The sequence below is a fragment of the Bos javanicus genome, chromosome 19 (assembly GCF_032452875.1).
Source record: "Bos javanicus breed banteng chromosome 19, ARS-OSU_banteng_1.0, whole genome shotgun sequence".
NCBI lineage: Eukaryota > Metazoa > Chordata > Mammalia > Artiodactyla > Bovidae > Bos > Bos javanicus.
In genome coordinates this window covers 49,090,005-49,113,844 of record NC_083886.1, presented here as the reverse complement: position 1 = coordinate 49,113,844, position 23,840 = coordinate 49,090,005, and the positions used below count along the sequence as shown (strand labels likewise).

General features: G+C 39.0%; 1 protein-coding gene and 1 non-coding gene across 7 annotated transcripts in view; both read right to left on the bottom strand.

The window, feature by feature from the left end:
- Window positions 1-23,840, bottom strand: part of TANC2 (tetratricopeptide repeat, ankyrin repeat and coiled-coil containing 2) — a 365,204-nt gene that overhangs the window by 82,833 nt on the left and 258,531 nt on the right. For all 6 annotated transcript variants that reach the window (XM_061392283.1, XM_061392284.1, XM_061392285.1 and 3 more), the window contains 2 exons: window positions 9,162-9,443; window positions 3,800-3,933 (listed from right to left, as the gene is read on the bottom strand). In XM_061392283.1, coding sequence (XP_061248267.1) covers window positions 3,800-3,933; window positions 9,162-9,443 — 416 coding nt within the window. The remainder of the gene's footprint in view (window positions 1-3,799; window positions 3,934-9,161; window positions 9,444-23,840) is intronic.
- TRNAC-ACA (transfer RNA cysteine (anticodon ACA)) lies at window positions 23,423-23,494 on the bottom strand. Its single transcript has one exon. It is a non-coding gene; the product is annotated as a tRNA-Cys (tRNA).

Below are 23,840 nucleotides of genomic sequence, written 5' to 3'. Positions count from 1 at the left end.
TCATCACCATCCGATATACCATGTATTTGTTTGTTCATTGGCCTTCTCCCACCACAAAAACGTAGGCTACCTGATAACAGGGACTGTGTTTGTCTGGTTCACTGCTTTAGCTTCAATCTTGTATTACAGGTGTTCCAAACATCTATTCCAAATGAATAAATAAATGACTGTGATGATGAAAGCTCTTCAGCATTTGTGTATTTCTAGATGACATTTATTCTGATTTTTTCTAAAGAAGAGGCTGGAGTCAGCTTACACGGGATATTTAGAAAAAAGAAAAAACAAAGATGTCTTTTCAAGTTGCACTGAGTTAGCAGTGAAATGAGGGAAGTCTCAAACTGTTTTCAGAAGCCCATTTGTAAATGGGTGTGTACCTAAGTGGGGACAACTGAAAATGTAGTTGGGGGAAACATGCCATTTCTGGCTCATACCTGGACAGGATTTCTATGAAGAAATTAGAAGCTTATGACAGTGAAGATGCCTTCCTGTTCCTCATTACTAATTAACCATGACAAGAGACTTCTTCAAACACTGGAGACGGCATTCCTCCGAAATAAGGAGAGTAAGAAACAGAAATGCGGAGACTTCCCTGGCAGTCCAGCGGTTAAGGCTCTGTGCTTCCGCTGCAGGGGTTGGGGAGGGGAACAGGTTCAATCCCTGCTTAGGGAACTAAGATCCCACCATGCCGCCAAATAAATAAATAATTGTCACAAAATAAAAGATTATCACAGAGTGATTTGGGGAAAAAAAAGAAACATAAATGCAAACTCTGTTGATGAGAAATATCTAATATCTGATTATAATATATAAAGATGGAATCTGAATGTAGGATTAAATAGCTTAACAGAAGAAGGTGAAGCAAGTGCTAGCTGAGGATATAAGGCTGACTCATCTGTCAAACCTCATAAAACCACAGGAATTATAAGCACCAGATACTGTGGAAGAAGAGGGGTGAGGAGGGAAGTTGAAAACACAGACATTATTTGACGTTTATGGAAGGAGCAGTTGGATCCCCAGATATCCCTCCCATCTTGCCCAGCTGGGTGACTACCTTCCCCAAAACCCACAGGAAAGAGGATTATATTCACTCAAGAAACTAAGAGAATCCAGGCTTAGGGATACCAGACACAGGGTAGGTAAGGAGCAGGTGCAGGACTGAAACAAGGGGCTTATGTAAAAGTCTGCAATCTAAGTGATGAAACTTCACTTTCTCTCTATTTCTCTCTCTCTCTCTCTACTAGCTTCAGAATGCTGGCAGCCAGGATATACACCCTCCAGGAGATTGGTGGATTCCCTGCTAGATAAGATGAACAGTGCAGGAAAAAAACTTATGGACATTGACTTTGGGGTTTTGCAGTAAAAGTTGACAGGTCATCTTAATTCTCTATAGTGAAGCTCTCCGCATACACAGGCTTCCATCAGGTTTTCATTATCTAACTATTAAGGAAGAGAAAAGAGAACATACTGCATCCATAACACAAAAACAGTATGCTCTAAAAAAGAGGGGAACAACTGGGGGAAGAAAGGACCTATTGGAAATTAAAACTGTGATAGCCAATTTTTTTTTTGTGTGTGAAAGTATTGCAAGGTGATGTTGAGGAAATCTCTTTAAAGTGGATCATAAAACAAAATAGGAAAACGAAAGTATAGGAAACAGGGAAGTAAAGAGTATTAACATAGGAAATTAATTTTTGACTAAAAGGAGTTGTAGAAGGAGATAACAGAGGAAGTGGTGGTGAGGAAATTATCAATAAATAACACAAAAGCATTTTCCTGAATCAAAGAATAAACCCAGGGTTCACTAGGCACCAATAGATTATGAAAAGAAAAAAGACCTAGTAAGACTGGTGACAGAGAAGATTCTAAAAGCTTCTGGAAGGAAAAAAAAGTATATATAAAGAATCAGGAATAAGAATAGTACCATACTGGGATGGAACTAGAGGATGAGATGGTTAGATAGCATCACCAACTCAATGGACATGAGTTTGAGTAAACTCCGGGAAATAGTAAAGGGCAGGGACGCCTGGTGTGCTGCAGTCCACGGGGTCACAAAGAGTCAGATATGACTTAGCAACTAGAACAAGAAAACCGTATTACTTATATAGTAATACTGGAAGTTCAAGATGGATATCTTCCAAAAGGGAGTAGATATATGTATATGTATACATATATGTATGTATGGCTGACCCAAGCTATGTGCAGTAGAAGCTAACACAACACTCTAAAGCAATTATGCTCCAATAAAAATTAACTTAAAAATTTTTTTAAAAGGGTGGATGCCTTCAAAATTCTGAGGGAGAATAATTTTTAAACTCCAGTTTTATGATATCAAACAAATGGTAATGTATGAGAATGGAATGAAGACACTTTTATGAACATTAAATCTCAGAAAATTTACCTCCTTGGCATTTTTTCTTGGGAAGCTACTAGATGATGTGCTCCATCAAAGAAAGGAATATAATCAAGAAAGATCATGACATGTGATCAAACACAGCAACAGAATTTCCAGGATAACAACTAGGTGGTAAGCCTTGAGAGCATCCGAGGTCCAGGTTCGTTTGATGGAGAACTCTGGGGCTTCCAGAGTGTGTGTGTGTGTGGGGGGGAATATAACTGATGTGGAAAACTGTCCTGAGAGCCATTTTACAAAGCATTAAGAGTTATGGACGGAGAAGGCAATGGCACCCCACTCCAGTACTCTTTCCTGGAAAATCCCATGGATGGAAGAGCCTGGTAGGCTGAAGTCCATGGGGTCGCTGAGAGTCGGATACGACTGAGCAACTTCACTTTCACTTTTCACTTTCACGCATTGGAGAAGGAAATGGGAACCCATTCCAGTGTTCTTGCCTGGAGAATCCCAGGGATGGTGGAGCCTGATGGGCTGCTGTCTATGGGGTCGCACAGAGTCAGACACGACTAAAGCGACTTAGCAGCAGCAAGAGTTATGGAACGACAATCATCGTTTTGAAGAAAAAGAAGCAAATTTTAAAATGAAGCATTTCATAACCCAGGAAAAACAAAACTGCTCAAGAAGAAAATGTTATTCTTGGTTCTACAGTGAACCGTATTGCCACAGTATTAATACTGTGGAATATAATATAACACGGATTCAGACAAAAATCATGATATAACTGTAGTGACATGGTGGACAGAGCAAGGAAGGTAAAAGAGCTAAAATTCTCATCATCCATAATAAGCAATAGATAATGCACAGAACTGATCAAAACAGTTATAGCAGACCATAAATATTATTTACAAAGATGGAGGTATGGATCAGAGAAATATCTCTAAACATTGAAAGTGTTTGCCTTTGGGGCGAGGGTGGCTTGGGGAGGAGAAAAGAATTCCTGGTTTTTATTATAAGTCTTTGAACATTATTTGATTTCCTGAACTATGTGTATATATCGCTTTGATAATAATCAAGAAAATTACAATGCAACATATAAAAAATTCATGGATAGTGCAGTACAGCAGGAAGTTAGGAGCTAGGAATGAAAATTTAAAAACTATATTGATTACTTATACTGTGATCTTGGGTAAATCATATAACTTTGAGTCTCCACTTTCTTATCTATTCCTTATGGGACTTTGGTTATTTCTAAGGGTCCTTGCAACAATGTTTCTGATTCCAAAATAACAAAGTATTTTTCTAGGAACAGCAAAGAAAGAGAAAATTTCCTCTATATGTTAATGGTATACCTGTATATACTTTTGTTCGCTTTGCTGGGGTCTCCCTCCCATTGTTCTGTTGATGTTAAAATGGCGCTAGCATGCCCGCACCCTGGGGATCCTCTCGTACCTGTGAGGCTAGTCTCCGCATGGCCTCCTCCTGCCGCCTGCGCATTTCTGGAGTTCCCGGGCAGCTTCCACTGGTGATGGAAGAGTGGGCTGACGGTGGCTGTGTGAGTGGCAGCTCTCTGTTGGCATCCACATCTGGTTTAAAAAGATGAGATATTTGCATCAGATCATCATAAAACTCTGGACTGGTTGAAGACTGGCTAAATTCAATGTGTTGTACAATCCCGCAATTCTACTCTTAGGTATGTACCCAAGAGAATTAAAAATGTATGTCCATGAAAAAACTTGTACACAAGTGCTCAAAGAAGCAAGATTCAAAGTGGAAACAACCCAAATGTCCATCAACTGATGAACTGATAAAATGTGGTACAGCCCCACAAGGGAACATTACTTGACAATAAAAAGAAATAAAATACCAGTACATGGACAACCCTTGGAAGTGTTACACTCACTCAAAGAAGCCAGTTGCAAAAGGTCATATAGTGTATGATTCTATTTATGTGAAATGCCCAGAAAAGGAAAATCCACAGGAGACAAAAAAGCAGATTCGTGCTTACCTAGGGGTGGAGACAGGGAAATGAAGACGGACTGCTAACGGGCATGGGATTTCTTTTAGGGGGGAATGAAAACATTCTAAGATTATAGTGACTGCTTTACAACTCAGTGAATACACTAAAATGCACTGAACTGAACAATTTAAATGGGTGAATTACAGGGTTAAGTGAATTGTAGCTTAATAAAGCTGTTTTTTAAAAAATTCCATTTGCTCATGTTATTTAGGTAATATCTTAACTACTACTGGGCTTCCCTGGTGGCTCAGAGGATAAAGCGTCTGCCCGCAATGCAGGAGACCCGGGTTCGATCCCTGGGTTGGGAAGATCCCCTGGAGGAGGGCATGGCAACCCACTCCAGTATTCTTGCCTGGAGAATCCCATGGACAGAGGAGCCTGGCGGGCTATAGTCCACAGGGTCGCAAAGAATCGGACACGACTGAGCGACTTCACACACACACGCTAACTACTACTAGAAATCAGGGACTACATTTGTGAATACAGATAATATTTTAACAAGGGGTACAAAATAAGTAGGCTGTTACTGGATGGTCAACAGCTATTGAAGAGGAGGAGGAACAGGGAAAATGGTTTTCATGTAACTCCCTACCAGGAGGACTGAATTGAGACCTCTTCCACCCAACTGGCCATTGCCTGGAGTTCTGAATACAGTGTAGGAGGGGAGGTGTGGGAGACATCACTGAAAGAAGACTGAAGAAACAGTAAGTTCAGCGACTGTCACTGTATCATGCCTGTTGTTTACTCCCTTGCTCCACCCCGTTTCCCTTTATCTGGTACTTGACTTTGTGGGTAATTATGGTCTTCTGTCTTCTAGCTGTTCCCTTCGGGAGACGCCCTCCTTTCTGTTTGGGTGTCTTTACTTTCTGCTTGGTATTCAGAGAAGAGTAGAAAACAAGTGAATCGGGAGGAGCTGCCGTGTACACAGCAAATTGGCAAAACGGATTTCTGGGATGAGCAGGGTTGAGAGAGGAGGAGCTACTCACTGCACAGCTATCTGGGGGCATGGCAGCTGTTGGCAAATATCAAATCCGAACAATAACTACAGAGCCTTCTAGGGATAGGAGAATAGAGTCCTGTGTTAGACTGAACTTCCCTAACGACTGTACTGAGTCTTTGTAGTTCATGTGATAATATCCTGATTACGCAACAGGTCCATTTTCACAAAATGTTTTTGTTCTTAGAAGAGTGTGTGTGCTGAGGGGTGGGTGATGGTGGTGGTGGAGACTGATGGGGGAGTAAGGTTTAGGAAGGGGTGTAGGTGGCAAACAGGATGACAGGCTAGTGCCTGCCGTGACAGCTCTTCTGTGCCTTCCCAGGGAAATGACAAGGAGGGGGCGGCTGGGGGCTGGGTGTCTGTGGGGGAAGGACAGAGCCAGGCAACGCAGTGCTGCAGGCTAGACTGCTCACATCTGCCAGGGCAGTGCTGCTCAGCGCGGAGGAGGCGGAGACAGAAAGAAGAATGACACAGGATGCAGAGATGAAGGCCAGGAGCTCCAATAACGTTTCACCTATTTTCATCATTACTACAACTACATCACTGACTGAGGCTTGGGAAGGCCAGAAGGATTCCGAATACACCTATCAAAGCTTAATGTAAATTAAACTGTAAAAACTGAATTCAATTCTCTCTCTATAGACATCATCCTTATTCACTAATGAAAAAGATTCTGCTGCTGCCAGTGACATTTCCAGTGCTGACTCCTATAGTAAAAGGTCGACGCTGAAAAACAGCTTGTTCTTTATTCTTTTTTTTTTCCTCAAAGAAACACCTTTAAATTGGTTAATATATATTCAATTCATATCTGTTTACAGAAATAACAGAAATATAAAATAGAAACATACAGATCACTGATTTTTTAAAAGTAGTATTTTTGAGCCCCAATACTTGAAAAGTTTTAACCAAAACCTCATGAGGATAATAACACAAGAAAGACAAAACATGTGCCCTCAAAACTAGAAAATTTAATGAGACAGTTCTAAAACAAACTGATGTTACATTTTATCATTAATCATTTGCATAGTGGAAAATGAAAATTTTATAAAAGTGTGTAGTTTTGGGGTAATTCCAAGAGTTGATTTTGTTGTTCAGAGTTAATATTTAAATACCAGTAAATGACGTCAACGACTTATTTCTGACCCATCTTAAGGAGTAGTGGTCTGGTTTGAACGTCAAAGATGACAACAAAAATTACTGTGTCAAGGATTACAACAAGGCAGTGCTGGTTCTGTTTAATTCTGATAAATACATAGCCACATACACCAGTCATCCCTTTAACATCTTTCAAGTTGTGGAGTTTAACTCTCAGGCCAAATCTCCAATCTAACATGTGGACATTTATCACATGAATGGGAGTGTCCTGGTATTTTTAGAGTTTCTCTGGAGGTAAAAGGCAATGGATGTTAGAGAATAACTTGTTAACTACCTTTAGAGAACCTTTGTTTTGGGGAGCACATGGTGGTTTTCTATTAGCTCCTGCTCTCTCAGGCTTGGGGTGGGGGCACTCCCAGGTACTTTTGCTTCCAGAGAAGGCAGTTCTTCTTGCCTTTGAGCTCTACCATTCTGTTATCTGCCACAGTGACATACAGAGGAGTCAGAGAGACTATCACCTCTCTGGTTTTCTTCCTGACACAGTCAAATAGTTAACCTCTTGGATAACTCAGATAAGTAGTAGTCTGGTGTGATATGTACACACATTAAGGAAAATACTGAAATAGGACTCCCCTGGTGGTACAGCAGCTAAGAAGCAGCCTGCCAAGGCAGGGGACACGGGACCAATCCCTTGTCCAGGAAGATTCCACATGCCAGGGAGCAACTAAGCCCATGCACCACAACTACGGATGCCCGCACGCCTAGAGCCCATGTGCCGCAGCAAGAGAAGCATCTGCAGCGAGAAGCTCTTGAACTGCAACAAAGAGCAGCCCCCGCCTGCCACGACTAGAGAAAGCCTGAGCAAAGCAATGAAGATCCAGCTCAAAAAATAAATAAAAAAATGAAGTCTATTGAAAATTAACAACTTGTGTACTAACATAGTAAAAAAATTATACCAAAAAAAGAAAAAGGAAAAAAATAAGAAAACACTGGAATAGGTATGGTGAGTTACATTTAACCATGAAGACATCTTCTTAGAATCACAAAACTGTAGCACAGGAATGAATCTTAAAGATCACCAAATCCTACTGATGCATTTTACGGGTGACAAAACCGAGGTCTAAAGAATTATGGTAAGATTCTCAAGGTTACAAAGTATTGTCAATTTGAGCACTGGGACTCAACCTGTGGACTCCTGACTCCTCTGACATTCTGTCCATCTACCTCAGAAAAGCTTCATCCAGAAACTAAGCATGATATTGCTCTTACGACATGAATTCTTCTGTACTAATTCTTACTACACCCGGGCAAACGGGGACTCTTGATTCAACTGGTTTTCCTTCTAGACACTACTTCTTCTACATGTCAGATTATCTGTAAGTTTACCGGCGGCGATGTGCTTACCTAAAGACATGAAATTGTTAATGCCAACAGAAGCCAGGATATTGGGAGGGTGTTCAATGAGTTTCTCTTGGGTTCCCACAGCACTGTGCTAGAGACTCTGTAGCTACTATGACCTCAAACCAATCATTTCTAGTGGTTGCTGTCTGGAAATCTACGATGAGCTAGATTACTCATTTGGACTAGTAGAGCAATAGTTTCTTTTTGTTCTCTTATAACTAGCAGGAGCCAGGTAGACACACTCAAACAGGTAACCTCTTGGATGACTCAGATAAGTAGTGGTCTGGTGTGATATGTAAGCACTCTAAGGAAAATACTGGAATAGGTATGAACAGTTACTTTTGAACATGAAGACATCTTAGAATCACATAGGAGTGTGATTTTAGCATAGGAGTCAATCTTAAAGATCATCTAAATTTGTGGTTCTCTACATATACTAAGTATAAGAATATCCATACATTTCCTTTTAGCTCCTTAACTCGAGTTCCAGGCATAAACAGAGGGGAGCACAGCAAAATGGATGAGACTGGCCTCTGAAACCAGACTGATTAGGCGCAAATTCTAGTTTCATTCTTTACTAGCTGTGAAACCTGGGAGGCTTACTTAACCTCTCTGAGCCTTAAACCACTAATCTGTGAAAGGAAGAAAACAGGAACTACCTCACTTGAGTTGCTGAGAGGACTGGATGAACTAATTGTTAAACTCTTAGAGAGCACCTGGCACTAAGGACCATATTAAGTATTTTAAAAACAAACAAGATTCTGACTGTGATCGTTAAACTGCGCCCTGCTGGTGATGAAAGAAGCATGAATATATATGAGATCTCAGCATCTCTTCACAAGGAAGCAGGAGAAATTCTTCAAGGACACAACAAAATTCACGCCCGAGCAGTGCAACAGACACCAGTCGCAAGAAATGGAGGCTGCAAACAAGACTGTGCCAGCAAGGCTGGGCACAGGCTGAGCAAAAGCTGACAGCAATGGATGCAAAGAGCTCTACCAGGTAATAGCTGTAGTCATTACCCGAAGGACGGACCAGCTAGCCAAGCAGGAGGGAAGACTCATACATTTATTCTGAGAGAAAGGGTTTTTCTGTCACACTTAGGTGATTGTCGGCTATATGGGCTAAATGTCAGCAGAATATTACATTCTTTCTCCCAGCTCCGAGTTGAAGATCCTCACATGCAAATCAGGTTTTGCAGATCAGAAAATGAAAGGATCTGAGACTTAATATAAACATGAAAAGAAATTTAAGAGCCATGTAGCAGAGAGTTCTTTAAAAAAAAAAAAAAGGGTACCTACGTTTGGGGGAGGCGTGTGGGCTGTCAGAGGCGATTTGTCTCATCCGTGTTCCGTGGCAGCTGAGGGCCACCAGTCTGGAAATGATGGCAGTTTTGCCGAACCCAATGTTTCCCACGATCACGACTCCCTGGTTCACGCTGGCGTTTGAACTTTGAAGCTGAGCATCTATTTCATGGAAAACCCAATCCCGACCAACGAACACCGACTCCGTAGTGATGCTGGGCACTTCAAAGAGCAGGGGCTTCAGGGAGATATCGGGAGGTCTGTAAGGTGCAAAGCGGACTGGAAGGAACAATAAGAGAACAGGGGACTTAGGCCAAAGTATCAACACTGAGAGAAATAAAGAGCAAAAAAGCAGCATGGTTTAGAAGAGCACTGAGAGTTCACTGTGAGGGTATTCTGGGTTATTCAGAAAATAAGAAAACTCTGAATTTTGGTTCTGTACAGAGAGGCAACGATACATGAGCTAGAGCTACTTGCGACTGCGGCTGCAAGAACCCAAACATGGTTAAAACAGCAGTAACTTATATTATAGTCAGAAAGTCAGTGTGATACTCAAAATGATTTAACAATAGGGCTGGCCCACGTGCTGGCAATTAGGAACAGTAGTGAAAACGCAGGGTCCCTCAAGCCTCCTTCTTGGCCTGGGGATAACCTTTAAAATGTTGGACTGCGGCGATCTGTAGGGCTGGAGTCTCAGGAGAGGCTGGGGTGTGGCAGGGAATCCAGATGGCTGACAGCATCAACTCTTTACCAACCTGCAAGGTCTTATTTCAGTATTTAACCACCAATATGACCACACCACTACACATCGGTCCCATGGGAAGCAATGTGAAGAGACCGTGTCTGTTTCTTTAAAAACACTAATAAAAAACAGTGATTCCTTTAAGTTCATGATGATATTTTAAAAAAATATATAGCAAGTATATTAGGGGAAGTAAAAGCTCTGATGGCGTAAACGGTTTTCAGTATGTTAAGTGGTCAAGAAAGCAGAAACTCAACTTTCACTAATGTCTCTGCACCTGTACTGCTTATATTCATGCCAATTAAAAAGGATTTCTGGCTTCTACACACATGTACTGGGGACAAATCCCTACTGCTTTCCTCAAGACTCTTCTCTGTGCTTGTGTAGTTGTGAGATGTGCTAGGTGCCAAGCATGAGCTCTATGCACAATGGTTCTCTAAAAACCCGTAATGTGACTTGGTTTCAACAGTCAACCTCCAAATAATACTGATGGTAAAAAGAAGTCCTGCCTGACCTCTCATATCTGAGTTAAATGTCTTCTTAACTGTTTTAAGAGTAGTTCTAGATGTACCATTAACCTCAGATATGCAGATATGGCAGAAAGTGATGAGGAATTAAGGAGCCTCTTGATGAAGGTGAAAGAGGAGAGTGAAAAAGCTGGCTTAAAACTCAATATTCAAAAAACAAAGATCAAGGCATCCGGTCCCATCACTTCATGGCATATAGACGGGGAAACAGTGACAGACTTTATTTTCTTGGGCTCCAAAATCACTGCAGATGGTGACTGCAGCCACGAAACTAAAAAGATGCTTACTCCTTGGAAGGAAAGCAGTGACAAATCTAGAGAACGTATTAAAAAGCAGAGCCATTACTTTGCCTACAAAGGTCCATCTAGTCAAAGCTATGGTTTTTCCAGTGGTCATGTATGGATGTGAGAGCTGGACAATAAAAAAAGGTTGAGTGCTGAAGAATTGACGCTTTTGAACTGTGGTGTTGGAAAAGACTCTTGAGAGTCCCCTGGATAGCAAGGAGATCAAACCAGTCCATCCTAAAGGAAATCAATCCTGAATATTCATTGGAAGGACTGAAGCTGAAGCTCCAATACTTTGGCCACCAGATGTGAAGAGCTGACTCATTGGAAAAGACTCTGATGCTGGGAAAGACTGAAGGCGGGAGGAGAAGCGGATGACAGAGGATGAGATAGTAGGATGGCATCACTGACTCAATGGACACGAGTTTAGGCAAACTCCGGGAGATGGTTAAGGACAGGGAAGTCTGGCATGCTACAATCTATGGTATCGCAAAGAGTTGGACATGACTGAGTAACTGACCAAGATGTATCATTTATTTTTTATATTATTATTTATTTTTTTGAATTTTATTTCTGTATCGTTAACCTTAGCACAGTAACCTGACACACAGTAGGTGCTCAATAAATGCTTACTGAAAGATTTAATTAAAAACAAAGCATTACATTCTAACCCCATATTATATTTTGGAGAATAAACGTCAGAGGTGGGAAGGGGATGAGACAGGAGAAAGGAAATCATAAAAGTGGAAATTAGGTCTACTTATCCTGCTTATATTATTCTAGAACATACTTAAACCATTCCAATATCTTAGTACAGAATCTGGAGATGGCAGCTTACTTGAGAAAAACACACACATGTAAACACTCTCACTTAAAACTATTGCAAAGCCATTTGAATGGTAACTGAGCATTTTAAAAAAGGATAATTCCAAAAGTAGTACAAAAGTTAAAAATATAAAGTCAAACTCTAATAATAGAAGCAAATAGTTTCCTATGTCAGTTTTAAAATATCCCAAATTTTCACTTAAAAAAAGAAAAGGCTGTGGAGATACAGATACATGGTTACTCATAATTTCCTGATTCACATCTGTTTATCAAAATGTACTCTTTTAAAATACATATATAATTACAGAATTAGGTGAAAATTAGACTTTGACTTGCTAAAAACACTCAATTCTAGTGTCTTACAGTTAAATAGATTCTACTTTTCTTTTAAATTTTACTTTTCTTAAATATTATTTTATTGAGCTATGATTCACATACTTAATATTCATCCTTTTAAAAGTATGTAAACCAGTGGGTTTTTAGTACATTCACAAAATTGCACAACCATCATTATTTAATTCCTCAAGATTTTCATCATTGTCCAAAGAAAACCACTTACCCATTAGCTGTCACTCTCCAGTCTCCATTTCCCTAGTGCCTGGCAACCAAAAACTTTCTGTCTTTACAGGGTTGCCTATTTGAGACATTTCACATATATATTACCATACAATAGCCTTTGGTGTCTGGCTTCTTGCACTTAGCATGTTTTTGAGGTTCATCCATGCTGTAACATGTATCAGTACTTTTATTGCTGAACAATATTCCATTATATGGATATATCACATTTTGTTTATCCATTTATCATCTGACAAACATCTGGGCTATTTCCACTTTTTGGCTATTATGCAGCATGCTGCTGTGAAGATTCATGTACAGGTTTTTGTACACGTGTTTTCAATTCTCTTGAGTATACTTCCAGGAGCGGTACTGCTGAACATACTGCTGGGTCATATGGAAACTCTAAGTTTTAGCTTCTTGATAGACTGCCAAACTGTTCTATTTTAGTTTTGTTATTTTTTATGGAAGTAATACATATTCACTACAGAAAATTTAGGGATAGCAGATAAACAGAATAATAATCTTACTCCCACTAGCCAGAGAGAAACACAATTCACTTTTTCCCTGAGTTTTGTCTGTACCAATAGACACTTATTTTTAAAACAAAAATCGTACTATAGATACCATTTCATAACCTGCTTTTCTTGCTTTGCTTAGCAATTCCAAAGTTCTGAAAAAGTGGATTCTGTCAGACTCGCCAGCTTAACGGTTGCTTCCATGGAAGGACTGATCCTTGGAGCTCCTCACTCTATCCTTTCCAATTATGCCACTTGACAGCAGGGGGCTGCTCACCATGCAAGGGTTTTCCTGGGTAGCTGAGTGCCCTTGGTGGGCAGACACTCACACAGACCTGCTGAGCTCTGGCTGAGCGATCACAGGACTCCCAGAGAAGAAGGAGAGAACAGAAGATCAACTGGCTTGATATGAGTCTAAGAAGAGATCTCAGGTCACAAACAGCTGGTTTCAGAACCAGAATCAAAACCTAATTCTTTTTTTTTAAATATTGTAAATTAACTCATATATATAGAATCTATGCGCCTGCGTGGCTCAGAGGTTAACGGGTCTGCCTGCATCTGCCTGGAATGCGGGAGACCTCGGTTCAATCCCTGGGTCAGGAAGATCCCCTGGAGAAGGAAATGGCAACCCACTCCAGTATTCTTGCCTGGAGAACCCCATGGAGGGAGGAGCCTGGTAGGCTACAGTCTATGGGGCCTCAAAGAGTCAGACACGATTGAGCGACTTCACTTTCACTTTCTTCATAGAATCTAGAAAAATGGTACTGATGAGCCTATTTGTAGGGCAGGAATAGAGACACAGATATAGAGGATGGGCTTGTGGACACAGGGGATGGGGAAGGAGAGGGTGGGATGGACCGGGCGAGGAGCACTGACAGGTGTCCACTACCATGTGTAAACAGATAGCTAAGGGGAAGCTGCCGTTTAGCACAGAGACCTCGGCTTGGTGCTCTGTGATGACCTAGAGTGGTGGGATTGGGGAGTGAGATGGGAGGCTCAAGAGGGAGGAGACATATGTAACACATATGGCTGATTCACACTGTTGTACAGCAGAAACTAGCCTAACACTGAAAAGCAATTATACTCCAATTAAAAAGAATTGGTAAATAAAGGAAAAAACTCCTAATTCTGACTCCAAAATCCAGGGTTTTTTTGCATTATACTATGCTGTTTCTCTATATCATATCAGTATTAAATTTGAATCTGATTATCAGCGATATCACTGATGACCAGAACTGAGTGGACTTGGCTGACTCGCTAGGCTAGCTTCCTTCTCCTTCACCTCTCCTGTGCTTCCCTTCAGAAATGGCATGACTGGCCAGAGAGAGAGAGAAGAGCTTCTCAGACACTCAGGTGCTTTCTAGACTAACAGACTTACCTGTTCAGGTCTAAGATTACTTAACATTTTGTCTCAAAAGAGGCTTTCACGAATATGACCGATGCCGATTTATAATACAGGGTAAGTACAGACTCAACTTCAATGCTGAAGTTTCTGAGAAAAATTCTATTAAGATAACTTGTTCTCACGTTGACGTAATCTCTCATCATATTTTATTCTACTGAGAAAGCTTTGACATTTTGAAAAGTTATTTTAAAAATTTTCTAAAAATGTAATCAATTCACAAAAGCCTCAAGGGAAGAACAGACAAAATTAACCCAGCACCATATGGTAAAACAACTGTAGACACCAAGAACAGCCCAGAAACGATTTCTGTGCCTCAGAACCTAAGGCTTTTGTCAGATCAATATGATGAAAGAAAGCCACACTCTGTATGTACCAACAGTAAATTTAGGGCATATGAACAAGAAGGCATGTTGGCCTGCGCTGTGGGACATGGAGGGAATGAATACTTTCTGCGGCGTTCATCTTCCTAAATAAATGTTGCTTTGTTTAGGAGATCAGCTGGCTTCCAAGAGATTTTCTAAAGCAGAAACCACGGAAATAATCCAGTGAGAAAGGACCACTGCAACTGTAGCTGAGCCAAGGGAAAAAAAATGAGCTAAACCATACATTTAGCAACAGATTCAGTTCTCTAAGCCCTGAAGTGGCTGTCCCAGGGCAGCAAGAGACAGGAAGATCGTCCCAAGCTTCTCAAAACATTCCCAAGTATACTGACATCTGGAATTTACTTTGAAATTTGTAAAAAAACAAAAACAAAAACAAAAAGATGTGTGGTTGAAGAGAAGGGCAGAATGGATAGATATATGGTAGAAATAATAAAACATTAATGACATAATCAAGGCAAGTATATGAGTGTTTATTGTGAAACTTGTCTTTTTGGGGGCATATCTGAAAATACTGCTAATAAAATGTTGAAAGAAAAAGCAGCTAAAGGAAAAACATTCCAGTAGAGTACACAAATACGAAAAGTTTTGGAAAGCAGTTTTTTTTTTCTTTTTAAGAAATGTAATAACCACTCAAGACTCAGATCTGTGTGTACATCTCTTCAATGCAAATTAGGCTTGTGACAGACAAATGAAAGCTCTCTAGGAAACAGTCTCTGTGAGACCATCAATATGAATAATCATGTATCTAGACTTACAGAGAAAACTGACCTTTCTTTAGCTAGAGCAAAGAGTAAACATTTAAAAAACAAACAAAAGTGCATTAGGGCTAATAGACCAGCTTGTCCCAACGCAAATAGAAACAGCTGCAGCCAAAGGAAAAGGGGAAAGGGAAGTGGGGGCAAAAGAGCTCTAACTGGATTTAGACTAAAGCATATTTATTCATGGAAAACAACCAGGAATCATTTGAAAAGAAGTCAGTCACAGGACTGGCAGAAGAAAGGGTCTGTGTCATACAGCCAAGGTCTGGTGCAAACAGGAGTAGCGTTGTGCTTCCTCACATTCTTCCACAATGGCTGTAAAGTCTAGCCTGGAAGCACCTCTGTTCCTCAGAACAAAAGATAATTTCAGGCTTATTCTTAGGGTTCAGGCTGTGCATGTTATTCTCCACACAGCACAGGAAAAACACATGTGCTTCAGACAAAACCTGGTATCACATCAGCACCCAACATACGTCAAAAAACATGTTAATTTTTTCTTAAGTATGCTTATGAAACCAAGGCAGGGCTCATCTGCCTACTGAGTTTCTCGAAGGCTCACACTCCCATTTACAAGAGTCAATCTGTTTAGGGTCTGTTGCTTATTTACGGCACTCAAGAAAAGAACTACAGTAGGCAGGTCCTCCTACCCAAGGAAATGGAGTTTTTGAAAAATGTAAAGCAATTTGACGCAGGTCCTAAAAAACAATCTAAAGATAACAGCTTGAGAAATGTTCATTCCAGATAACTTCTGCTTTAAAAAAAAAAAAACAACAAAACAGATTAAATAAAGCAGAGGCACTTTCGGGGTCAACAGGGAAACCTACAGCAGAGTGGGTAAAACCAGACTTGGAGCCAGGCTGCTTCAGGTGATATCCTGTCTCTGTTACTCACTAGCTGTGCAACCTTAGGAAAGTTACTTATGTTCTTGATCTCTCAGTTTTCCTCATCTTTAAATCAGGGATAATCATGACATGGGAGGATTAAAGCAAGTTAATACAAAAGTGTGCCTAGGACAGTGTCTGTTGGTTAACTGCAGTCATGGGTACCTCTGTCCACACCATCAAGCCAAAAGAATCCAGTGTAATCTAATCATCTTCCTCCCACACACATTTATTTAAAACAAAACAGTGAAAAGGATACTGAGAACATATGCACTCTCCTAGAGCCCTCACCCCTTTGAACTGCTGACTTACATCCCTTCATCCTTTCACCCCCAACATTAAAATAAATTTTTATTGGGATATAATTGCTTTACAATGCTGGGTTAGTTTCTGCTGTAGAACATCGTGAATCAGCCATAACTATACATATATCCCCTCCCTTTTGAGCCTCGCTCCCACCCCACCCCCCATTCCACCCATCAAGGTCATCACAGAGCACCAAGCTGAGCTCCCTGTTCTGTACAGCAGTTTCCCACTAGCTATCTATTTCACACATGGTAGTGTTATTTATGCATGTCAACCCTACTCTCTCAAATCGTCCCTCCCTCTCCTTCCCACCCCTGTGTCCACAAATCCGCTCTCTACATCAACGCCTCTACTCCTGCCCTGCAAATAGGTTCATCAATACCATTTTTCTAGATTTCATATATATGCATTAATACAGTATATCTATTTTTCTGACTTATTCACTCTGTATAACAGGCTCTAGGTTCATCCACACAAACTGACTCTATTTTACTCCTTTCTATGGCTCAGTACTATTCCATGGTATATACGTACTCCTGAAAGAGCCACACTTGCTGTCTTCAGTTCCATAATAGTAACTCATTCTAGTCTAGCTTCCTCCCACATTACTCTATTGAATTGTTTTGGTTAATGACCCTAAAGACATTCTAACTTCTAAGTCCAGTGAACTATTTTTAGTTTTTATGCTTAACCACAGCTCGGTACTTAATACTTTTAACAAATCCCCACTTTTTGAAATATATTTCCTTCTTGGGTTTGACATAGTAACACTTTCTTCTAGCTCTTTTTGGGCCCTCTCTTCCTCTTCTTTAATGATTCTTCTCTTCTGCTTCTCTCTGAAATACTGCCAATCTTAGGTTCTATATTTTATTGTTTTTTTCTTCTTCATGATCTTCCTGGGTAATCACAAAGGAATAGACTAATGGCTTTTACAACTATCTAAGTGGTGATGGTCTATATTTGTCTTCCAGATCCCAGTTCTAAACTCCTGTACAGCATTTTCAGCAACTTATAGGAGTTGTCTCTGTGGATTTCCAGTAGATATCTCAAACTTAAAATGTTTAGAACTAAAGTTTGATCTCATTCACCTTAACCTATTCTTTATTTTCCATTCAATGTCTCAGTTAATTAAATATTCCCATCTGTCTGGTCTCCCAAGATAGAAACCTGGGACTCATCAGGACTTCTTTCTGAAACTTTATATCTGATTTGTCACAGGACCTATCAATGATTCTTGAGGAATTTCTTTCAGATATATTTCCTGTTTTCTTTCCCCATTCCACTGCTATTTATAGTGATATAACTTCTGGAGGAGCTTCCAGATCATTCTAAGCCTCAGTTTAATTATCTGTAAAATGAGGGTAATAAGAATATCTATTTCATAAGGCTAAATAAGAAAATGCACATTAATTTCTTAGTTCAGAACCTAATTAATCCTCGACAGTCATATGGTTCAGATTCTCAACATCTCTTGCTTTTCACCATATACTTCAACAAGCTTTTTTAAATACAAAATTTATTTATTTTAACTGGAGGCTAATTACTTTACAATACTGTATTGGTTTTGCCATACATTAACCTTACATCCCACATATTCTTCCTGTATTTAGCCATCAACTACATGTATCTGATAAAATCATGTCAGCACCTACACTTCTACCCTTGTATCTCATCAACTTAACTCTACCACAATCATCCAACCTGGTAAGTCCTTACTAGCTAGGGGAGCTCTTGTCATAGGGAATGTACATTCAATAATGTTTAATAAATGCATTCATGAATGAAAACAGTGAATATGAATTTTCCATTCTCAACTGCAGGGAAATGTTCACAGACTTGTCTTTGGTAGAACAGGAAGGCTACAGGAAAACAGTTATAAGATGCAAACTCAGGTCTTTGAAAATCACTTGAACTGTACAAAAATAACAAAAATAAATGAATCATCTGTTTCCCACCTTTCAGGGATAAATTCTTATTTAAAGTTTACTGTCATAAACAAGAGAGCCATTAAGTAACAAGACATTTGGGGAAGAAAAACTGTTATTCTCCAAGCTCTGTGCATATCACAGGCAAGGCCTGGATGCTGGCCAAGACACTGATAATCAAACAATCATATTCCCACAGGAAGCTGGGAGAAGGGAGAAAATGTGCTTTAGAGCTAGTATTCAAAGAGGATAGAATATACATTTTTTAAAGATTATTTTCCCTTTCTTTTTGAAAAGTTACTGAGAAGGCTGATGCCACAAATATCCACTTAATAACTAATGTCTTGCTAATGTGACATGTGGGATTTATTTTGTGTAAATAACAACTATATTTAAAATTCCTCATTATTATAGGTAAAATATGCATTTTAGCTTACAGAAAACCCAATTCTAACCATCAAGACAGTCATTTTCTGATGAAAGATGGGTTGATGCTTTGGTTCATTTCTTCTATAATTTTCATTTTAAAAATCTGGCATCCAATTTCTATTTCTGGCCAACATGAAGAAATGTGGACTAGATCTGCCCTCCCACCTAAAACCAAGATAAACAAACAAAGCTCTAGACAGAATATATGAAACAATGGTTTTCAAGACACTAGACAAAGGCAATGAGTAATAATAATCCCTGAGAGATGGAAAACAAATGAGGTAAACTCTATGCCCACTCACAACACTGACAGAATTTTCAGACCACAATGTAGGGAGGGAGAATCCAGTCAGATTCTGACAGACTCCCTCAGCTGAGTAGACGAAGCTGAGAATCCAGGGGGACTAAGGCAGTGACAGTTCACAGGACAAACAGTTACAAAGAAATAATTCTGGAAACCTGTGGAGTAACCCTTGAGTCATCAGCAGAGCAGTGACTGACACAAGTGTGAGGGTTAAAGAGAGTACCTGCTGCTTACATAGGGCCAGGAATAGTGCCTGTTTCTTCCAGCCATAATGGAAAACCTCACAATGTACAGGACACTGGATATATCCAGGAAGATCTTGACCCAGTAGTACAGAATAATGACACCTGCAAATATTGTTCTGATTCTACTCCAATCTTAAGGACAAGACCCCAAACTGATTAGGCTATTTCCAAATAATGCACATTCCAGAAAAAAGTTGAATATTTATAGGAATACAAAAATATGCAACACCCAATAAGGTAAAATTCATAATGCTTGGCATCCAAGTGAAGATTAACAGGCATGCACAGAAGCAGGAAAATAGGCACCATAATTAGGAGAAAAACAAATCAACTGAAACTGACCCAAAACTGACACAGATGTTAGAATCAGCAAAGAAAAGTACTAAAAACCATGATTATAACTATATTCAACATGTTCAAAAGGGGCATGAAAGATACAAAAGACCCAAATTGCACTTCTAGAGAAAAAAATCAGAAGTGAATAAAACACCTACATGGGATTTGTGACAAATTTGACATCACAAAAGATGAGTAACCTTAAAGACATAGTAATAAAAGCTATGCAAAATTAAATACACAGAGAGGGACTTCTCTGGTGGTCCGGTGATTAAGAATCTGCCTGCCAAAGTAGGAGACATGGGTTTAATCCGGGGTCCAGGAGGATTCTACATGCTATGGAGCAATTAGGCCTTTGCATCACTACTAATGAACCTGCATTCTAGAGCCTGTGAGCCACAGCTGCTAAGCTCGAGTGCCACAACTACTGAGGCCTGAACACCTAGATCCTGTGTTCAACAATGAGAGGCCACTGCAAGGCGAAGCCTGTGCACCACAATGAACAGCAACCCCGCTCGCCAAAACTACAGAAAGCCTGCATGCAGCAACAAAGACCCAGTGCAACTAAAAACAAATAAATAAAATACACAGAGAAAACAGATAACAATTTTCAAATTATTAAAAAAAATTAAAAAAGCATCAGTGAACAGTGAGACAACTCCAAGTGGTCAAATACTAAGTGTAATTAGAGTCTCAGAAGATAGGGGACAAAAAATACGTTTAACTAAAAATGGTGATGGAATTTTCAAAATGACAAAAACTATAAATTTCCTGATCAAGGAAACTCAATGAGATTCAAGTGAAGAAACATGAAGAAAATGACACCAAGGCAAATCATAGTCAAACTGCTCACAACTAGTGATAAAGAAAAAATCTTGAAAGCAGTCAGAGAATAAAAAGACACATTAAGTACAGAGGAAGAAACCTAAGGATGATAGCAGATTTCTTGTCAAAAACAATGCAAATGAAAAGGTAGTAGACCTAAAGCTTTAATTTATGGAAAGAAAAAAAAAAACATGTCAATCTAGAATTCTATACCCATTGACAATATCTTTCAAAAATAACAGTGAAATAAAGACTTTTCATACATATAAAAGCAAAAAAAATAATAATTAGTCACCAGCAGATCTGTAATGTAAGAAATGTTAAAAGTCCTTCAGGCAGAATAAATATGACACCAGATAGAAAAATACAAAGAAAGACACGAAGAGCACCAGAAATGGGAACTGTGTGGATTAACATCTAAGATTTTTAAAAAACTCTTTAAAAGATAATGACCTTTATATGGGGCGGGGGGGGGGGGCGGGGATCATAACATTTAGATAAGTAAACTGTCTCACAACAATAACATAAAGGCTGGGAGGACAGAAACAAAATTATACTATAGCAAACAAAACAGTTACCATAACAGGCTTGAGACTGCTACCCTGAGAAAGCCTGCTTGCAAGGCTGGTCTTTACCTGAAGTTTGGGAATGTGGATTTCAAGAGGATTCCCATGATTCCCAGAACTAAAAAGAATGGCTCACTGTGCCTAATTTGTTTGTATAAACAAGACTGTTTATGCTGAATGTTTGCTTTTCTTCTGGGAGTCTGGAATTTTGGTAAGTTTTAGGCAAGGAGGTCTATATAAAAAATTTGGGCACTGAACCCTATGAGCTCTCATGTTCACACATGTCACAACTCACTGCTGAAGAAATCAAATGCATCCTGTGTGACTTTACTGGGAGAGAATACTTCGAAGCTTCTGTCTGGTTTCCTCTGGACTTTGCCCCATGCATCTTTTTCCTGTGCTGATTTTGCTTTGTACCACTTTACTGTAATAAAGCATAACTACGGGAATGACTATATGCTGTGGACTGTAAGTCCTTCTAGTCAATTAGTGAATCTCGGGGGAGGGCACCCCAAACACAAGTATTATAAATGCCTTGAAAAATTAATCAAGAGAGACCATATTTTGGCTCATAAAAAATTGTGAATAAATTTAAATGAATTCATGCTGTTCAAAGTATGGTCTTGACCATAACACGACTAAATTAGGAATCAATAGCAGAAATATATCTGGAAATTCCTGAGAAATATCAGTGAGTTGAAGAAAAAAATCAAAAAGCAAAACAGTATTTTAAAAGTGAAAATATAAAATCTGCGAACTACAGCTAATGCATTACTAAATAAAGAAATTTATAGCATTAAAATGCCTATGTTAGGATAGAAGAAAAGTCTATGTCAATGACCTCATCTTTTACCTCAGCAAATTAGAAAATAAAGGAAAAAAATCCCAAAGTTAAGCAGAAGGAAACAATAAAAATTAGAGTGGAAATAAACAAAATAATAAACAGAAAAACAACAGAAAAAATTAATGAAAATAAAAGATCACAAGAAGCTTAATAAAACCAATAAGCCTCTAAGTAGACTAATAAGGAAAGAGAGAAGACATACAATACCAGTAAGAAGAGAATAAAAAATGATGGGCAAAATGACTAAAGATTAGAAGGGTAAGGGGATACTATGAACAACTTTACACCAATAAATTTCAACAGATTATATAAAAGAGACACATTTCTTGAAAGACACAAACTAGTGAAACCCTCTAAAAAAGAAACACATAGCCTGAATAATGTATATCTAATAAAATATTTGAATTGACAGCTAAAATCTCCCCATAATGAAAACTCCAGAACTTAATGGTTTCATGAACAAATTCTACCAATAATTTAAGGAAGAAATAATATCTACTTTACACAAACTCTTTATAAACCTAAAGAGAGACTACCTTCTCATTACTATGATATTAAAGCCAAAGATATTGCAAGAAAACTACAAACCAATATATCTCATGAACACGGATGCAAAAAACATATACAAAATTATAGTAAATTGAGGCCAATATAAAAAAATATATGTCATGATCAAGTGGATTTTATACTTGGAGTTCAAAGTTGGCTTAACATTTGAAAAATCAATGTAACTTACTACATTAACAAAGTAAAGTGCATCTATTGAAAACCTAGAGTGAGAAACTGAATGCTGTCTCCCAAAGATCAGAATAAGGCAAGGATTTCTGCTCTCTTTGCTTCTATTCAACATTGTACTAGTTCTAGTCAGAGTAATAAGGCAAGAAAAAGAAAAAGGAAGAAATAAAACTATCTTTATTTGCAAACAACATGATTATCTCTGCAGAAAAGCCTATAGAGTCTATAAAAAAGCCATAAGAAATAACAAGTGATTTTAGCAAGATTTCAGGATACAGGAACAATATACAAAAAAAATCAATAGTACTTCTATATAATTGTTGATTAGCAATGGACAATTAGAAATCAGAACAAAAGCAATACTATTTTTAATAGCGTAAGAAATACAAAATACTGAAAGATAAATATAACAAAATATTTTCAACATCTGTACAATGACAAAACATTTCTGAGAGAAGTTAAGGAAGACCTAAATGAATAGAGAGACACATTATGTTCATGCATTGGAACATTCAACATTGATAAAAAGTCAGTTTTCCCCAAATTGATCTACAGATCCAATGCAGTCCCTGTCAAAATTCCCGCGGACGTTTTAGGTAGAAATTTACAAGTTTCACAGGGAAATACAAAGAACCTAGAAAAGCCCTGAAAATAAATAGTAACAGTGAAGGGTTAACAATCCCAATTTTAAGCTTTATTATCAAGTTATAGTAATCAAGAGGTGTGGTGAAAGTGAAAGTGAAGTTGCTCAGTCATGTCTGACTCTTTGCGACCCCATAGACTGTAGCCTGCCAGGCTCCTCCGTCCATGGGATTTTCCAGGCAAGAGTACTGGAGTGGGTTGCCATTTCCTTCTCCAGAGGATCTTCCCGACCCAGGGATCGAACCCAGGTCTCCTGCATTGTAGGCAGACGCTCTACCAACTGAGCCACCAGGGAAGCCCAGAGGTATGGTATTAGCATCAAAATAGACAAAGATTAATGGAACAGAAGTAGTCTGGAAACAGATCCATACATATATGGATGACTGATTTTTGACAGTATAAAGGTGCAAAAGGAATTCAGTAGAACAGTCTCTGCAATGAAGGATGTTAGAACAATTAGAAATCTATGTGCCAAAAAGAAAAACCAAAAACTCTGATACCTACAATGTACCACATATAAAATTAACTCAAAATCAATCAATCACCTAAACATAAAACTGTAAAATGTCTAGAAGAAAATATAGGAGAAAGTATTTGTGACTTTTGGTTTGCCAAAGAAATCTTAGATACAACGCCAGAAC